Source organism: Plectropomus leopardus, chromosome 19, assembly GCF_008729295.1.
Source record: "Plectropomus leopardus isolate mb chromosome 19, YSFRI_Pleo_2.0, whole genome shotgun sequence".
NCBI classification, from domain to species: domain Eukaryota; kingdom Metazoa; phylum Chordata; class Actinopteri; order Perciformes; family Serranidae; genus Plectropomus; species Plectropomus leopardus.
The window spans coordinates 1,262,952-1,282,638 of NC_056481.1; the positions used below are offsets into that span (position 1 = coordinate 1,262,952).

Below are 19,687 nucleotides of genomic sequence, written 5' to 3' on the forward strand. Positions count from 1 at the left end.
TCTTGTTCTATTCTGTCTGTAGTTTTCTGCTGAATCCTGATTTGTGAAGAACAATAAAACACTCAAAAACGATGTTATTAAACATTTTGGTCCGTGTGTGCGTGTGTGTGTGTGTGTGTGCGTGTGTGTGTGTGTGTGTTCTTACAGTGTGCTCTCTCCACGGCGTCTGCGAGGCCACGCTCTCTCTCTCCGTCACACTCGTCTGTGTGTGTCGATCCATCCTTCCCGGTGTCTCCTGGCAGCGACACCTGGTGGTTGCCGTGGGAACAGTCTGCTCGCAGGGAAACACGGACGTTACATTGAGCATGATTAAGTTTGAATTTCGTGTAATTCAGAGAGGAATCACGGTAAAGACACGGACCAGCTGCAGGGTGAGCTGAGCGATGGTTCGGTCGCGGCTCCTCAGCTCGTCTCTGAGCTGCTGCACCTCCTGCAGGAGCGCCTGCACCTGAACACACATACACACACTGTGAGGGTTGTGGGAGAGGAATTCTGGGAAATGTAGGATTTTACTGCAGCACATGATGCTGGTTGAAGGAGGGAATGGTGGGCTAGTGCCTACAGTAATATTTCTGTTTATTGTGATGTAATTTCTCTTTAAAAACTTTGTATCTCCAAAATCTGTAAATCCTGAGCTAAAAGGTTACGTAAGCCAAAAAAACATCATCATTGATACCGTATTGAAACCGTATTGTGTCATTAAAAAAAAGACTGTGCCATCAAATCATTCAGTTCATTTTACTGACACCATAAACAGCAAAGAAGACATTATTGGCATAGTAAACAAGAAAGATGCAAAAAAGAAATTAGTAGATGTAGACGACTATTTTTAAAAAAGCAAAGGAAAAAAAAGTCCAGTAAACTATATTCATAATTATTATTATAAATTATTTTACAGAATTATAATAATTTTTAAAGCATTTATTTATTTTAATTTTTTAAATTTTATTTTAAGTTAAGACATTTTAAGTTAAATATTAGTTATCTATTAGTTATTAGTTATTATTATTAGTTATTTTTTAAGTTGAGTTAAATCATTCATTAATTGATATGACCTTTATATCTTTTCTCTTTTATTATAAGTCTGCATCTTCTATAATATTTTTATGTTTTATTGCTCTGTAAAGCACTTTGAATCCCCCTGTTTTATGAAATGTGCCGTACAAATAAAGCCGACTTCACATTTGCACGTACAGCAAAGTTACGTAAGCTCATGAGTGATGACTGGAAAAAAAAAAATGTCTTAGCTCTCTGCTGCAGAGGGAAGAATGATCTCGCTATTATTGTTCTTATTTTTGATCTATTAAATCATAATCACACAAACTTTGACCTGCTGTCTGTGGGATGTCTGCTTTTAAAGGGTTAAATAAAGTTTGAATCGTGCTGACCTGAGTGTCAGAGCTGTGGGAGGAGTCATCGTTGGTCTCAGGACTCAGGAGAGTGTCTGTGGTCAGAGTGTCCTCGTCCACGTCCTCCTCCTGGACACACACACACACACACACACACACACACACACACACACACACACACACACACACACACACATTATTAGAAGATGCATGGTGTTACAGCGGCTCTCAGGATCCACTCACAGTGTATGAAAACATTTCAGAGAAAGTTATATCCTTTCCCCCTTTTTTCTCACTTGTATTTTAACAAACAGCTGTGCAGATATAGATTTATGGAAATTGCATTCTGTCACGCTGAGCAGACAACATTTCTGAATCATACTGAGGTCTGTTCAGAATGAGAGCAAATTCAATTTCAAGTCAATAAAAAGACACTCAAGGATGCAAATGGACATGAATTTGCTGCGGGCGGAGCAAATTACTTAGAAGACGCGACTGTGTGAGCTGAAATGTTTCACTTGGATACAAAAAAAAGTTGCGCTTATCATAAAAATGCATTTCCCCAACTTTATGAACAGCAGAAGACGAGAAAATAGCAGAAACACACAGTCGGTGCACACTGGAGCCGTCTGTATGGTGACTCTTTGGCTGTTTGAGGTAAGTGAATGTGAAAAAAGCACAAATAACACAACCAAAGTTCACCTCACACTCACTTTGAAATGCTCACAGAATAAACTCACACATGAACACAGAAAACTGCCAAACTCTCATGCATTATTGCGTATGATGAAAAATAAACGTAGAGCCCTGAAATGATAGAAACTAGAGTCATATGTCATATGTCATAACTGCCTCACGTGAACCCCTTCACAGTCACACTAAGAGATGCTTTTGCAAAAACATTATAGACTGTAGAATATGTTAAATATGTTAAATGCATCAAGTTATTGAGAAAAAACCAAGTATGACGTGTTGTAAAAAGTGCAAAAGTCAATGTACTACAATGGAAATCTGAAAGCACAAGTAACTTAACACAATAAACAATGAAGCTGGAGCAGGCGGACCAGATTTGAACTCGATAACCCGGATAACCCGGTAGATTCGGCAATTTACGAGGGCTGGAAATCGCCAAAAATCAGCACAAAATTAAAAATGGCCGACTTCCTGTAGGGTTCGGGAGGTGGATCCAAGAGGCTTTTTTGTTTGTCTTGGCATGATACATAAGTGTGCTGATTTTCATAAATGCATGTTAAACTGGGCATTGGGGCTACACGTTAGGGGGTGCTTTAGAGCCATTTTGCCACGCCCGTTTCCGAAACCACCAAAGTACAAAATTTTTCAGCAGGCCGGACGAGCGTACCCCTTTTCATGAGTTTTTGGGAATTATTAGGCTTCAAACATGCAATTGGGGAGAAAACTAATAAATCCTTGCATTCCCAGAGGGTCCTCGCACCGCTGGGTGCTCGGGCCCAAATAAAAGCAGATTTAAAAAAACATAAGAAAAATGACAACATAAAATCAAATAGAGCATCCAGCAGGAAATCACTTAAAGGTCATGTTTAAAAGTATCAATATTTGCAGGTGTGGTTTTATCTTTTCATACATTTTGACCTGACGAGGATCAAAGCATAATGGGAACTTTGTCTATAATAAAGTCGTGTGGCGTGAAAAAAGTGTGCAGGCGTTAATTTTCATCCTCATCTATGCTGAGTCTCAGACATTTAAAGAAAAGTGTCTTTAATGTTTTTGAAAGAAAATGTAAATTCTGCACGTCGTGATGCGTTGATATACCCTGTAGATGTCGAGTAAATATGGTGTTTGTGCCCTCTCACCTGCAGCAGTAACCTCTGCAGAAACTCCAGCTGCGATCTGACTGCTGAACAATCCTCAGCCAGCTCCTCCACATCCACACCCAGACCAGGAGCACCGGGGGACAGACAGGGAGACCTGAGGAGGAGAAGGACAGAGACATTAAAAGAAACTGGTGTCACAAAAACATCTGCTGATAAAGCTGATTCTGATTCTGATATTTTTTGCTTTTTTAAAAATAAATTTTTACTAATTTCCAAATTTTTAGGCCAAAATCTAAGAATCCTGAAGAACTTCTAACCAGGAAAAGTTTCTGGTTGCAGTCTGTAATCTTCATCTCTAAACACCACTAAATCCCCCAAAATCTGACACACTGGACCAACAAATACTGATCCAGCAACACTGAGCGCCGAGTGAGACTGAAGACGCTTTTTGTCACCTTGGAGGACAGAGGTCCAGAATGAGGTCGCTGTCCCCGCTTGTGTCCGTCCTCTTATTCCCAGGATCCTCAGTTAGTTTGAAGCACTGGAAATCACTGAGAGGACAACGGAAACGTTTGAATTTAACATAATCAAACTGATTTATCTGATTTATTTAAATATAAAATCATTTTCTGTATTTCTGATTTGGAGAAAAAACATTTAATACTAATAAAATATTGAAATAATAAAATCCAGCATGAAAATGTTTCTTGTTTTGTGTTTTGTGTGTTTGTGAGTTTTTTCTAAATTTTAGGTTCAAGAAAGGCGCAATATAAATCCAGCGTATTATTATTTTTTATTATCATTATTTAAATTTAGAATGTTGTTATGAATTTCTGATTTAGAGAAAAAGAAATACAAATTAAATAGTGAAATAATAAAATCCAGCATGAAAATGTAATTTACTCTTGTATCAATGTTTTGTTTTGTGTGTTTGTGTGGTTTCCTATTTTGCCTTTGAAATGATTTATCTGCTTTATTTAAATATGGAATAAGTGAAATAATATAATCCAGCATGAAAATGTTATTTACTAGTGAGAAAAAATAATTAAATACTGATATTATATGAATATGAATTATGAATATTGAAATAAATTTTTAAAAAGCATGAAAATGTTATTTACCAATGATTTTTTTAATCATCCTTAATACCTTTTTCCTGAATGTTCTTTGTGGAAATTCGTCAATAAAGACAAAAAAAAGGAAACAACTTTGAGTTGTCTCATGTGTCCTCTGTTGCCTTTTGGTCTTTCAGAGTTTGGGAGGACATTGATTAAAAAAAAAAAAAAAACAAAACAAAACGATATTTGTAAAATTGCATTTAAGACATTCAAAGACTTTTAAGGACCTGCAGACACGCTAATAAAAACTGATCACGGCTTCAGTATTTTCACTGGTAACTTAACTTTTGTAAGTTTGAGTTGCCAAACTTAAATGAAAAAGCGTATTTCATGATTGCACATTTTGTCAATTACGAATGTTAAAAAACTCACGAAACCTTCACGTGGAGTGAACTCAAAAAAGCCAGAAGAGTTCAGAAGGCCGTGCACCAAAATCAGCGTTCAGCAGAGTTATTTTCTGAAGTCACTGAACGATGAGGACTTTAAAAAGGCCGCTCACATATTCAGCGCTGGGCTGCAATAATAAAAAGCTCAGAGCAGAAATTTATTATTCACACAGAGGTTTATAACATCGCTTCCTCCTGTCCGTTCACTCACAGCAAAAACGTGTGATATTCTGATCCCATTTGGATACAAAATATTGATTTCGGTAACCCCGCGCCTTCCCTCTCTGCCCCACCGAGCAGACATTCAGGCTCCAAATAAAGAGAACGAAACCTCATCTCAACTTTAAAAACGAGCCCTTCTGACCCGCGCACGTCAATATGTGCTGATAACACTGATGTTGGCTCTCCCTTTGACCTTTTTCCGTGATAAATAAATCGAGTTTTTTGGCAGCTGCAACTGTGTAATTGAAGAAAATGTGAATGTTTCATGTGTTGAAAGGAAAGTGAATATTCGTGGACACATTTTCCTTGTGAAGAGTTTGAAAACTCTGGAAAAGCTCTTTAGTTAAAGCCCCTTTCCTTTAGGGACTGTTCTTTATTTATGGGAGGAGGGGTGGCTGGGGTGTGATTTATTATTTTTTTTTAACCCTTTGCCACATCTACACATCTTTTTTTCTGCATTTTATTTATAGGCGCCTTTCTTGGCACTCAAGGTCACCTTACATCATCAACATAAAAGCAGACACAATATTAAAAAGACAAAATAAAATATAGAAATACAATATAAAATTAGACAATGCAATTTTCTTTGAGCCTGTCTGAGTGACTTGCATTGCATAACCCTCCCTCCACCAAAAAAACAAGGCAAACGTAAAGGTGTTTTTTTGATGGAAGCAGCCATCAATTAAAAAAAAATCAAAAATCAAAATAAATTTCCAAAAAAAAGCCAAACATCTTTTGAGATGAAAAAAAAGTTTTCATATAGTTTCTGGCTTTGATGAGTCATTTTGATGATTTTTAAAGAGAACGTGGACAGAAGATTTAAAATTAAAAATAAACGGCAGTTAAGTTAAAATAAATACAAAAAAATATTTGTATGCCCTCCCCTAAGCGAAAAAGCAAAACAAAAGTCCCTCCCCAGTGCTTAGAAAACTATGAAATACCTCCACCTTTCTTTGGCACCACCCCTCTAATAAATAACGGACAGTCCCTTACCTTTCACTGTCATTGTGGACGTCCTGCGTCCCCCAGCAGAGCTGTCTCATCCTCCACTGAGCCATGTGGGCCATCCCGTCTCCATCTGCAGGGATCAAACCGGGATTATTACAAATGAAAAATGAGATTATTTGGCATATAAAAAACTAATTAAGACTAATCAAAACTCATCCAAACATTAAGAACTTTACTGAAATTTGCATATTGTGTTCAAACCCTGAAACGATCCTAACAGAATAATTTGCACAGAGAAAATGGAAATTAAGGATGTGGAGATAAACGGGTGGATTAGTGGACATTTAATTTTAATTTCTGGCATTTAATTCCACACACAAATATTTTTCTGTATTAGGATGGACATTTTTACTGATTTTAGCAAGATTAAAAACAGAAACTAAACTGTTCTGGCTGCTTTTAAAACCTTAAAGTTCAAAAAATTGTGTTTATACAGGCGGATTTTATGGTTCAGAACAAAACGTCTGAATATTTTCAGCGTGTGTTAACCACAGACCTTATTTAAGGCATTTTACCCAAAACCCATTCAGAGACTTTGAGACGAGGGAACCAGAAGTGCAGAACTGCTGACGGACTTCCACGCTTTAGGACTCATTACTTCACCACTCTATTTTTTTTTATGTGACTTTATGACATAAACTGTCGCTTAAATACGCACACACACATACGGACGTACCGCTGTTCAGCGAGCCGTCCTCCGGGAGGTCTGCGTCCAACATGAGGTCATCATCGTCCAGATCACACGAGTCCAGGTTGTTCAAGACGTCCTGAAAGACAAACAGACACTGTTATTGTCTTTATTATCTGACATGTCGGTAAATGAGCTTTTTAATGTGCTGAGACGAAACAGAAACAACAATTTCCACATCGAAGTCGCAGGAAACAGACCAAAATGCAACGTTTTTTGTTCTCTCTCGATCGTTTTGCATTCACAGGTGAGAACAAGATTTTTAAAATGTTTGTTGGCAGGTTAAAAAAATATCGAACATCATCGATCGATAACACACAAAAGCAGCAGATGATGGGTTTATTTTCTCATCCGCCAGCCGGTCAGTGGGTGAACGTGAAGGAAAGTGCGTCATTACATGTGTCAGAGGAGGCGAATATAGTAGTATTTTTGGAATAATTCCCTCTTTATTTCCAATTTTTTTTCAAGGTGACACACATGCAGAAAAAAACAGGGTACAGATCTTCACGGCCTTGCATGCACAAAATGAAAATCCCTGAGCGCACACAGACACACAAAAACAAAAACCCAAACCAATTATTCTCTTTCTTCTGTCAAATAGCGGCTACAGCACGAAGGACGGGCGAGCTTTCAGGACACGTGCTCTGAAGAGACTCAGAGACCTTCCAGTCTTTGTCAGGCGCCCGCTGATCGATGCAGGCCGAGGCTCTGAGAAGAAAAAGTGATTTCGATTTTTTGGAAACTCAAAGAGCCTAAAAAAAAAAAAATTTACCATTTCAGAAAGCGTATTGAGCTGTAGCCTCTTCAATATAAAAATCAGTACTTCAAATATTCAACAGGTGAAGTCATTTTTCTCAGATTCGTGTTGTTTTTCGAGGCAGCATTACATCTGTTCATTCATCATATTATTATTACACAAACACGTGACGTCACAGACGTCATAAATGGAGAGACAGCAAGCTCAATTTGCGGCAGCGGCACCTAACTGTGGCACCTCTTGTGGCACCCCCAGATGCCGCAGCTAGGTGCCGCTAGCAGCCGCAGCAGATGCCACTGGTTGCCGAGACGTACCGGGAGGTGCCAGTGCTTGTGCCACTGCTTGCCAGGAGGTGCCGGAGGTGCCAGTGCGTGTGCCGCGGTTTGGCGGTTTTTAATATAGCCTACTCACAAAATTAATATATTACAAGGTGACAAAATTATCTGCAGCAGCGAAAAAATCCGCCGAAAAGGGGACACGAGGATGATATCAGCTTCCTCTCATCTCACTGTCTCTCCGCTGTGTGTGTGTGTGTGTGTGTGTGTGTGTGTGTGTCTGTGTGTGTGCGCGCGCGCGCGTGTGTGTGCGCGCTGCCAGCCTGTGAATACTGGATCTGAAGACAGAATCACTATGAAGCTTTTAATCACTGATTTGCAACTCAGCAACAGATAAAGGCTTTTAAGCTTTTTTTCTCTTTTTAATCTAGATCCATAATATACGTTTTTTTCCTTTTTTTAAATGATCTTTTTTAAAAATGTTTTTTTTTTAATGAGTTGACACAAGATGTTAATTTAAGAAGGATAGGCAAAGCTTCAGCCTACACCTTTTTGGTCAAGGTACTTGTGTTTTGACACAGCCACGTGTTGTTTCTAAAAAAGGGCATCTACAAAGATTATCAAAGAAGATTTGTGTCATCAAAAACAGGAATATTTACACCAGGGGCTCAAAAACTGCAGTATCTGCGGTCTCCCCATCAGTCAGTTTTTCCGATTAAGAAACTAATTTTTAAAAAATCAACAGATATAGAACAGAACATTTTATGTTTTCTTTCCTTTTTTGGCTTGTTTTTTTTTTTTTTTTTCTGTTAACAATCGAATAGTTCAAAAATCTCCTTTCTCTCCAGCGTCATTTCTCTCATTCCTCTCCACTCTACAACATGCAGTGGACGTGAACTCACTTCTGTGCTCGTTGTGACTGAGAAAACGCAGCTGCTTACCGCTCGTGGCCGCGCTGAAACCTGACAACAGGCGTGTGTGTGTGTGTGTGTGCGCGCGCGCGCGTGCGCGTGCGCGCTGACAGCCTGTGAATAGACACAGCGGAGAGACATGAGAGGAAGCTGATATCATCCTCGTGTCCCCTTTTCGGCGGATTTTTCCGCTGCTGCAGATAATTTTGTCACCTTGTAATATATTAATTTTGTGAGTAGGCTATATTAAAAACCGCCAAACCGCGGCACACGCACTGGCACCTCGCGGCACCTCCTGGCAAGCAGTGGCACAAGCACTGGCACCTCCCGGCACCTCCCGGCACCTCCCGGTACGTCTCGGCAACCAGTGGAATCTGCTGCGGCTGCTGCGGCTGCTAGCGGCACCTAGCTGCGGCATCTGGGGGTGCCACACGAGGTGCCACAGTTAGGTGCCGCTGCCGCAAATTGAGCCAGCCCCTGCTGCATAAATGCAGACACATGGCAGCAAAAGTCAATGTATGGTCAATGGTTACGAATTCACGAATTAAACATCAGCTTTTGATAAAACGTAAAGTGTAATATGGTATTAATGTTCAGGTGTTTGTTTGTCATCGATTTGCTTACTGTTTATTCTGCGTGTGCAATTTTCATTATTATAATTATTAAGCTGTCCATGTAACCTAGATTAAATATAAAAATACATAAAAGTATCATACATAAAAAATAAAATATGTACAAATATAAACAGCTATTAAGCCCTTGTTCACTCTTAGTATAAAAATGTCTTCTTTGTATTTTCACGTCGTTCCCACTTCACCACCTCAAAGCTCATGAACACAACAAAGTCGGAAGAACAACTTCGCAACTCATAAACGACGAGCTTCTGACATCACGTGAACGCAGCATTAAACTAATCAGCACTGATCAAACATAAACCGAGATTCTGTTACTGACTCGTCTGTTTCTCTCTAAATGTTTTCCGGAAATATATTTTAGCTCACAGTTCAGCTGTAATACCAGATCGTTTGCCTCCACTGTGTCAAACGGACGAGTTCACGTTATGTCACCCACCAGCGTTGGTGTTTATTGGTCAGTGCGGTGCAGTGCATTCTGGTAGTTGTAGGTTTTTTGCCACAGTCCTTTTTCTCTGTTGTTAAAGGTTCTTTGTGTCTTTTTACTACAGAGAGAGCGGTGAAATACTTCGTTAAGAGATGCTTTGAATGTGAGATCATGAAGAGTTTATAAAGATGCTCTCAGAAAAAAAACAGTACCATTTAAAATATTTTCCACAACTCACATCCAAAAGAAACGTCTCCCCAAAGAAGAAAAGAAGACAGTTTTGACGAGACGAGTTTAAACACACACACACACACACACACACACACACACACACACACACACACACACACACACACACACACACACACACACAGAGTTTGTTTGGAGGAGCTTAGTCACACCACAGCGACCTGAGAGGAAACCAAATGTTCACCCTGAATAACTGCTGCGTTTACACACACACACACACACACACACACACACACACACACACACACACACACACACACACACCTGTCCATGGTGGCTGAGAGCAGCCATCCACATCAACACATTACCTCCTAATCTCCTCTTTCTCCTGCTCTCCTCCTCTCTTATCTCTCTTCTTCTTCTTCGTTTGTTTTATTCTTTCACTTCATCTTTTTTCTCTCCTCGTTCTCCTTCCCCTCTTCTGTCCTTATGTCCCTTTCCTCCCACTTTTCTCTTTTCCTCTGCTCTTTGTCTTTCCTTTCTCCCCTCCTTTCCTTTTCTCAAATTTTTATCCTCCCTTGCTTTAATCTTATTTTCTCACGTCTTTCTTGCAGATTTTGTTCAGTTTTTTGTCTCAGCTGTTTAGTTGCTGCTTCTTGTCTAAATGTTTGATACTTCGTGGTCGTACAAACAGACCGTATATAAAGATGGACAGCATGACAGCTCCCCTTATGTGCACCTCTTCAGTGTGTACCGCCCCCTGGTGTCTGACTGCAGTACAGGTCATAAATCCCGCCCCTCCATGTTACTGAATGTTACAGAGGCCAAACTAAAACCTCAAAGTCCACGCCAAATAAATTTTTACCAAAGATGGTTTCTGTCACTGAAGATAGATCTCATCACCCTGATGTTTGTTCAGCGATTTTAATGTGTTATTAAATTATACAAAAAGGGGATTTTCGCCATGACTGACAGCTGTGACAGCCAATCCGAATGCTCGTATTCAATGATGCTGCTCGTGATTCTTCGCACAGCGACCTTGACCTTTGACCACCAAAATCTGATCAGCTCGTCATTGAGTCCAAGTGAACGTTTGTGTCAAATGAAGAAAAAAATGATTGAGACGTTTCTGAGATATCGTGTTCACAAGAATGAGATGGACGGACGGACGGACGTTTTAATCGAATGAATGACCTCCGCCTCGTCACTCCTCTGCTCTGATCCTCTCCGTCTCCTAATTTTCTCCTCCTTTGATTCTCCTCCTCCCGCTTTATCTCCTCTGAGCTCTCTGAACTAATCGATGTGTCAGGCTCGTAGGGAGGCCACACACATTAACCACCTCTCACACACGCACACACACACACACACACACACACACACACACACACACACACGCACACACACACACACACACACCACACACACACACACACACACACACACACACACACACACACACACACACACACACACACACACACACACACACACACACACAACACACACACACACACACACACACACACACACACACACACACACACACACACACACACACACACACACACACACACACACACACACACACACACACACAACACACACACACACACACACACAACACACACACACACACATACATACACACGCACACACACACACACACACACAACACACACACACACACACACACAAACACACACACAAACACACACACACACACACACACACACACACACACACACACATACATACACGCACACACACACACACACACACACACACACACACACACATACACGCACACACACCACACCCCAATAAAAACAATCAGCTGCTCAGAAAACGACAGATAGTAATCACGCAAATGATGCTCTGCAAGACACACCCGCCACATCCTGTCTGTGTGCAACACACACACACACACACGCACACACACACACACACACACACACACACACACACACACACACACACACACACACCATCTTTCTCACTTCATTTGGCAGTGCTGCACCGACAGACAAAAAGATGCTTTTTTTAAGCGTCGACCGAAAAAACACACAAACGTAAACCGTCAACACACACACACAAACACACACACACACACGCACACACACACACTCTTTAGACCAATACTGACCTCTGGTGGTCATAAAAGGTAATTCATTGCACCTCTGTACACACATCTTGTGTTCATTAATTATTTTTATTTTTCATTTCATATTATTAAATTGCTTCAGTATACTTCAGTATACTTTTATATCTTATTCTGTTTAAAGTTAATATTTTTATTTTTCCTCATTCTTTTGCACGTCCTTGTTTGTGTAAATGTCCTTGGCAAAATGATTTTTTTTCTAAAAAAATCATTTTGGAGTTTTTCAAACTCCAAGTAAAATAAATAAACAAATAACAAAACAGGCAAATAAACAAACACACAGATATTTATTTACATACATATGTAAATAAATAACATCCTGCCTCCCATGTCGAAGCATTTTGTGTGGACTGATTTAAGGCATTTTTCATTCAGGCTCAATCATTATTTTTTTGTTTAGTGTTTTTTTTAGGGGTCTGTCATTTCTATAGTCCTGTTAGAGACACAATATTGTTTTTAAGTTTTTGTTTTAATAACAGCTGGATCCCATTTACATTCATTAAAGATTCATTATTTTAGAGACACAGCTGTAAATATTTGACCCCCCCCCCCCCCCCCCCCCCCCCCCCCCTAATTTTGATTTGTCATCAGTTTGATCTGAAAGTTATTAGCACAAAAGTTCTGGACATTAATATGAACTATATCACAGCAATAAAAGCTTCACACTGCAGAGACGAACTGGTCTGCAGCTGCAGCTGTATTTCACTCTGCGGACACACGATGGAGCCAGACCACTTCGTTCACACTCAAAGCGCCCTGATGACGAAACACGGTGCAGAGAAATGTTTTTATTATTGATTAACTGTTTCAGTTATTTTTCAAGAAAAACTGTCAAAACTCTGACGGTTCCAGCTTCTTAAATGTTTGACTTTGCTGCATTAAATAAACAGTAAATAAAGAGAATTTGGGTTTTGGACTGCTGTTTGGATAAAAAGAAGCAAACTGGAGACTTTCAGCAGTGCGAAACTTTCACTATTTTTTGACATTTTTTTAAGACATTTTTAAGACTAAACAAGTAGTGGAATAATTGTGAAAATAAACGGCAGATCAGTCAGTAATAAAAACAAATTATTATATATTATTTATGAGTTACTAGAAATGGATGAAAATTGCAGTTTGTTCTGTCATGTATTTGTTTGCGGTTATTACTTTTTTCTTACATTTTAGTTGTTTTTTTGTCTTGAAACAAATATTTTTCATCAAATTTCACTGACTAGTTTTCCCCCTAAACTACGGAAAATTATCAAAAAAACTAAATTAATAATTATTAGAATTATATATTCAAGTTGTTTTGTGTTTGAATAAATTAAAAGTTCAAAAGAAAAAAGTTATATATTTAATATCAAGCTACAGAAAAATATACTTTTTTAAAATCATATTTATTTTTATTGTATTTAAGCATTTTTAAATGGCATTTTTTGTTTTTGTTCTTTTACTTTTTTATTTTCTTGTAACTTCTAATTTCTTCATCATGGCAATTAAACATTTTTTGTTTAATTGCCTTCACTCCATGTTAAAAAAAAACATGGTAAAAATCAGGATTTATCGTATATTAACTGTTAACGCCTGAATCTGCTGGAAGTTTCTGACAAATTTTAATTTGTCTTTGTAAATTATGACAAGAATCAGAACCAGAATATATAAAATATATATATATATATATATATAACGAAATGCAAAAAGTAGTCGTAGTTCAAGTGCTGCTGAAAAAACTCAGACTCCACTTTGGCTGCCAAATAACAAGTGTTGCATTCAGGTGTTTTTATGTTAAATTAAAGGGTTGTGGAAGCTCCATTCAAAGACCTCGAGTTCAGACTAGTTTTAAAAAATGTGCAGCAGGAGCCAACTGCATCGTTCTGACATTTCAAACACGAGCAGCGCCGGCCTGTTTCTGCTTGTTTGATGCTCAGTTTGTGTTTTTTTCACGCGTCTCGTTTGGACACAAGACGACCTGATTCTGGAGCCAGAAAGTGTCCTCGAGCAGGACGGAGACAGAGGACGGAGACAGAGGACGGAGCAGACGCTGCTGGAATATCAAACTCTCACTTCTTGTCTCTGTTTTTTGTTCAGCGGCACAAAACCAACAAAAAGCTCATTATGAAGATTTTCAGCCGCTAAAACTGAAACGTTTTCTGTCTTCATTCACTGAATAAAAAAGTTTAAAAAAAAGTAAAAAAGTAGAAATGAGTCAAATAATCAAGCTTGTTTTTTGATGGCTGTTAGAAGTTAATATGAGATAACTCACACACACACACACACACACGCACGCACGCACGCACGCACGCACACACACACACACACACACACACACACACACACACACACACACACACACACACACACACACACGCAAACACACACACACACACGCACACGCACACACACACACACACACACGCACCACTTACGATGCTGTTGAGGTCGGAGTCGAAGCTCCCGATGTGATGGGCGGTGTTGCCGTTGGCGGTGTTGATGGGGGCGGTCGTGGCGGCGCCCCCCAGTGGCTCCAGGCCCTCCTCGTCCCACATGTAGGTTCCTCCAGACCCACAGCTGTCCGAGGGGGACAGGTCCAGGGACGAACCGCCCTGCGAGAGGACAGAGAGGACAACGCTTTGACTTTTTTAGCCTTCTGACTACAATCATGTAGATACAAAAGGAAGCATCTGCAGTTTAGATAATTTCAGTCTCACTTTACTTAAAATGTTATTAGAAGTAGAAAATCCAGAGGTGACTTTTATTGAGTTTTTGTTTAAACAATTATTTTTGTCAGTTTTCACTGATTAAATTACCCCGGCCTCCTAACTTCTCCACTTCATTTCGATTTAATTCTATGAATTTTGGCACTTTTGATAACTCAGTGAGCTGCTGAGAAAGGACCCAAAACTTTTTAACATTTCACTTTTCAATTATTTCTGCAAGTATGTTTATAATATTTTTCAGGTTTTAATCATCTGAAAGAAAGTGTTTAATTCTGACTGAGCTTTAACTGGAGGTTTGACAGCAGGGCAAGTGTGTATTTTATTGTGTATTTGAGTGTATTCTATTTTAGCATCTTCTTTTTTTACTTTGGTAAAGTGTCTGTGAGCATCCTGAAAAGTGGTCTATCAATAAAGTGTATATTGTTAAGTCATGATAACAATTGGATAAAACTGGAAAAATCCTCATATTAAGCTCAAGTTAGAGGTAAAACTGTTTGTCTTCTGTATTTTCACTGAGCTGTACCCAGCTCCAAATATAAAGAAGTGAGACTTGATGAGATTTTACTGCATCATTAATGATATCAATTCTTACTTTTACCTATCAAAAAAATTAAACGTAGAAAATATACCGACAACAGAGGTGACTGACATACAGTTTGTCGCACTAACAGTATTAATATCTCAGAGCTGTTAACTGTTAATGAAGGAAATATTTGTCTTTTCTTATGTTTTATTTTCAGTTAAAATGAGTCTCATTTCAGAGACGTGGTTATGATGACTGTTTGATGACTGTTTCAGGAGCAGCGGGTAAAATGTTTCTCTGTAAAGCAGCTTACAGGTTTAAACAGGCTCAAAGTATTCATTAAGAGGATCAATTAAAATCTGTTAATGGGAGTTTAGAAACTGCTGAAACAGTGTGTGAACAAAGTGTGTGAAGTGTCAGTCTGTAACTGTCGGACGCTGGGTGGAGTTCACACTGTGACCTGCTGCACCTTTAATCTGTGAGTCACAAATCATGACAGTATTTAGGATTACATCATTTTACCGACATTACATTATGTCACAGCGAGCTGACTGCACAGACCGAGGTCCTTTCTAAATGCATGAGGACATTTCATGAAACATTTTTTTCCCCTTTCCATTTAACTGAAACCTGGATCATCATAAGTTTTTTTTGTTTTTTTTCTCAGACGCGTTACACAAACTATTTGATCCTTCGAAACCCGAGCAAACTGATTTGATTGATTTTCTTTCAAAAACAGGCAACAACCAACTTGGCAAGACAAATCGCAAGAAATTAGTAAATGTGAAAGAAAATTACCTAAAAATGAGAATTAAAAGAAAATAAGGAAAAACGGTCCAGAAAACTAAAACTAAACTAAACTAAAAAAAATTTACATTTATAATTATGTTACAGAAAAAAAGTTCTTTGACTTCTTCAGGGTTTTCATGAATACAATAAAATAAAATAAAGTAAAATAAAATAAAATAAAATAAAATACCAGAGAGTGATTTTGTGACTCTGATGCTAAAATCATATTAGTCATGAAACGGGGAAGCTTAGAAATATAACTGGTTGTCTCCGATCAAACACTTTATTGATCGACGCTACCTGCTCGTGGAACTCCTGCTGACTGGACCTCCTCCGATGGGGGAGTTGGGTCAGATGATGCTCCGCTTGCTCACCTGGACAAAAAAAACCAACCAAAATTTACTTTACCAAATGTTTTAAGACTTTTTCCTGACCTGCACATCCATCCCATAATAAACTCACCGCTGAGCCCCATGCCGGTCCAGTCCATACCGTCGTCCAGGAAACAGAGTCCCGCCGCCTTGGTGACGCCGTTAACGGCCACTTTGACCTCATCAAACCTGGCGCAGGATTGGTCGAGCCCCGAGTCTTCTTCGTCGTTTTTGGAGGAGAGAAGCAGGATGCCCACTCCTCCGTTTCCTGCGGACACAAAACCAGATGCTGCTGGTTTCCAAATTTCACGCAAAGAAATTTATTACACACACAATTTTTTTCAGCCCGGAAAAGCACCAAACTTACACTCACGTCTAAAAAAGGAGAAAAAAAACAACGTTGTTTCTTCTTACCGAGGTTGTCAAAGTCGTCCATGTACTCCTGACTGGTGTCATTTCTATCCAGAGACGAGGTAGAGGACAGGGACATGTCCTCCAGCGTCTCCCCGACAATCGACACCTCTCCCTGGGAGGCGGGCTCCACCGACAGCTCCTCCGTCTCTGGAGCCTCCGGAGAACTTTCTGATAGTTTAGAGAGAATTTCAGAAAATTATGAAGAAAAAAAACTATGGAAAAACGTCCAAATGTCCGTAATTATTAAAAATATGTTTTACAATTAAGTTGCAGAAAAAAATATACTGTATGTTTTCTTCTTTACATGTTTTTGATTGAAATCCAGCCAATTAGCTCAGGTTTCGAAGGGTTAAATGTCATCGGTTGTTTGAGATATTTGAGGTGAGCAATCAGAAATCAGAAACTGGGGAAATAAATGCACTAAATATAGAAAACAGGCGGGATGAGATGAATGGAGACGAGAACGTGGGAACAGTGAGTGAAAATCTCGTACCGGGGCTGTTTTCTGTGGTCGACGGCGTCTCCACTGAGTTCCTCCGCGCCGTCAGACCTCGGTTCACTTCCTGTTCTCCTGCGAGCTCATTGGCTGGGGTCACCCTGAGGGGGCGGGCCTGTTTGATGAGTGACGGGCGCGACAGCTTGTAGCTGATGCCGCTGGGCTTGGAGGCGGAGCCAAGGCTGGGTAGGAGGGGCTTCTTTAAGGCGGAGGGCGGGAGGAGGGAAGGAACTCCTGACCTCCCTGGAACAGCTGAACTCTGACCTTTGACCCCTCCTCCTCTGGCTCCGCCCTCCAGAGTCGGGCTGGAGGCGGGAGTTTTTCTGGGCGGAGCCTGAGCGGAGGACGCTCCTCGCCCGGCGGCTCTGTTGTTGGAGTAGGAGCGGGTGACGGTGCGGGGGTGGGAGGAGGAGGTGAGGGTGGGGGAGGGCTGGCGTCGGACCTGCGTGAGGCTGCGTGAGCGGTAACGATCGCTCTCGCTCAGCTGGCTGGACGGGGCGGAGCCGAGGCTGTCGCTGGAGTGCGAGCGGCTCGCCGGCGGCTTCTTTTGGAGGGGTGAACCAGAGCGAGAACCGGGACCTGAACCGGGTCTGGAGCCACCAGAACGGGTGTAGCTCTGAGGCAGCCTCAGAGAACTGCTCCGTGGTTTGGACCCAGAGAAACCGTTCTGCTTGACGCCGAAGCCAAATCCAGTATGGCTCGGTTTGGATCCGCTCTGAGAGACAGGAAGTGTCCTGGGGCTCGCCTGTGGAGACGGCGACGATAACGATGTGGCGGGAAAACCACGCCCCTTTCCTGAGGACGTGGTTGTCTTCTTGGTGTCACGTTGCGACACCACCAGTGATCCCAGTTGGCGCTGGGAGTTAGTCTGATGGACGTTGTTACCGTGGTGATTCTGACCACCTTTTCCTCCGTCCTCCAGCGACTCGTTCTCTTTCCTCCATTTCATGGAAAACGAGGTCGGCACTCTGATGAATCCGTTCTGTTTATCAGAAGCGGGGGGCGCCGCCAAACCGCCGTTGACGCCTGCCGGGCCGGGGTGGTGGTAGAAACCGTTGGTGAGGCGGGTGTTGGCGAAGGCGCCGCCACCGGCAGCGAGACTCGTCTGAGCGCCATGGGAAAGTGCAGCTGATTTGGTCCTCGAGCCGAACTTGGGGAGCCTAGAGACCATGGTGGGCATGGCGGGAGGGTCGACAAGAGGAGGGGCTGACATCAGACCCCGCCCACTTCACCATGGAGACACTGAGCACGAGCAGCTGGAGGGACAGGACACAGCGGAGAGAAAGGTTAGCGCCGTCTTTTCAGGTTATTACATTAACGCTGAGACTGAACACCAACAGTGAATGACCGTGACCTTTGACCCCTCAGGCTGCACTGCATTAAAAACCAACACGACTTTAAAGAGGAAACACAGTTCATCAAGTTCAGACTTCAACATGACAAATCAAACATCTTTTTTTTTTTAAAGATAATATCGTGGCGATTTTTTTCCCCTTTATTTATTTATTTTTTGCAATTTTCATGAAAATATTTTTAAAATTTTTGGTGATTTTAACCATTTTGGGGATCTTTTTTATTTAATTTTCTTTAGGAGACTATTCAAGAATTTTGAGTGAAATTCAGTTTAGTTTGTAGTTTTATGAAATTAGAGATGTGACTGTTTACTTTGCAAAAAAGAACACCATAAACTACATTTGGGAACATATTTTCTTCATGAATTTACAGACTCAATGACATCTATGTGCATCTCGCTTCATGTTTAGGCTGGATTTTGTCGATTTTAGACAGAAAATTCCCCTGCAGACTTCCATGAAGAACACGCGTGTTGATCTGCAACACGCCTGCATGTGAAATAATTTACAGTCAGTGAGTCTGTGGAAAAATCCTGAGAGACGCAGCAGCTCCGACACAAACTGTCAGAGATTAACAGCTGAAACACGTGGCACCAACGCTGGTCTGCAGCTCCAACACTGCAGGCTGAGTTCAGACATGTAACACATTAACCACCTCTCACACACACACGCACACACACACGCACACACACACACACACACACACACACACACGCACACACACCACACCCCAATAAAAACAATCAGCTGCTCAGAAAACGACAGATAGTAATCACGCAAATGATGCTCTGCAAGACACACCCGCCACATCCTGTCTGTGTGCAACACACACACACACACACACACACACACACACACACACACACACACACACACACACACACACACACACACACACACACACACACAGGTGAGGCAGGGTACAGACCCTGAGGCACCACAGAAACAAGGCCGGCCTGTTTCAGGGCTGCGAGTGTTTGATACTAAAAAGAAAACATTTTGTGGGAGTTTCTCTTTTAACAGAAACATGTGACGCTTCAGTGAAAACTTTACATGTTAAACATCACAGACTCCTAAATATACGATCGATAACACAGCAATGAATTATTGTTTTCATTTCTGATCTACAA

General features: G+C 40.8%; 1 protein-coding gene across 3 annotated transcripts in view; it reads right to left on the bottom strand.

Annotated features, from left to right (window-relative positions):
* LOC121959375 (serine-rich coiled-coil domain-containing protein 2-like) overlaps nucleotides 1–19,687 on the bottom strand; it is a 49,768-nt gene that overhangs the window by 12,873 nt on the left and 17,208 nt on the right. For all 3 annotated transcript variants that reach the window (XM_042508652.1, XM_042508653.1, XM_042508654.1), the window contains exons 2-13: nucleotides 17,203–18,461; nucleotides 16,710–16,877; nucleotides 16,387–16,563; nucleotides 16,225–16,298; nucleotides 14,322–14,498; nucleotides 6,553–6,643; nucleotides 5,862–5,946; nucleotides 3,598–3,693; nucleotides 3,182–3,296; nucleotides 1,389–1,478; nucleotides 362–448; nucleotides 146–271 (exon numbers count right to left, since the gene is read on the bottom strand). In XM_042508652.1, coding sequence (XP_042364586.1) covers nucleotides 146–271; nucleotides 362–448; nucleotides 1,389–1,478; nucleotides 3,182–3,296; nucleotides 3,598–3,693; nucleotides 5,862–5,946; nucleotides 6,553–6,643; nucleotides 14,322–14,498; nucleotides 16,225–16,298; nucleotides 16,387–16,563; nucleotides 16,710–16,877; nucleotides 17,203–18,418 — 2,502 coding nt within the window. In that variant the 5' untranslated portion in view covers nucleotides 18,419–18,461. The remainder of the gene's footprint in view (nucleotides 1–145; nucleotides 272–361; nucleotides 449–1,388; nucleotides 1,479–3,181; nucleotides 3,297–3,597; nucleotides 3,694–5,861; nucleotides 5,947–6,552; nucleotides 6,644–14,321; nucleotides 14,499–16,224; nucleotides 16,299–16,386; nucleotides 16,564–16,709; nucleotides 16,878–17,202; nucleotides 18,462–19,687) is intronic.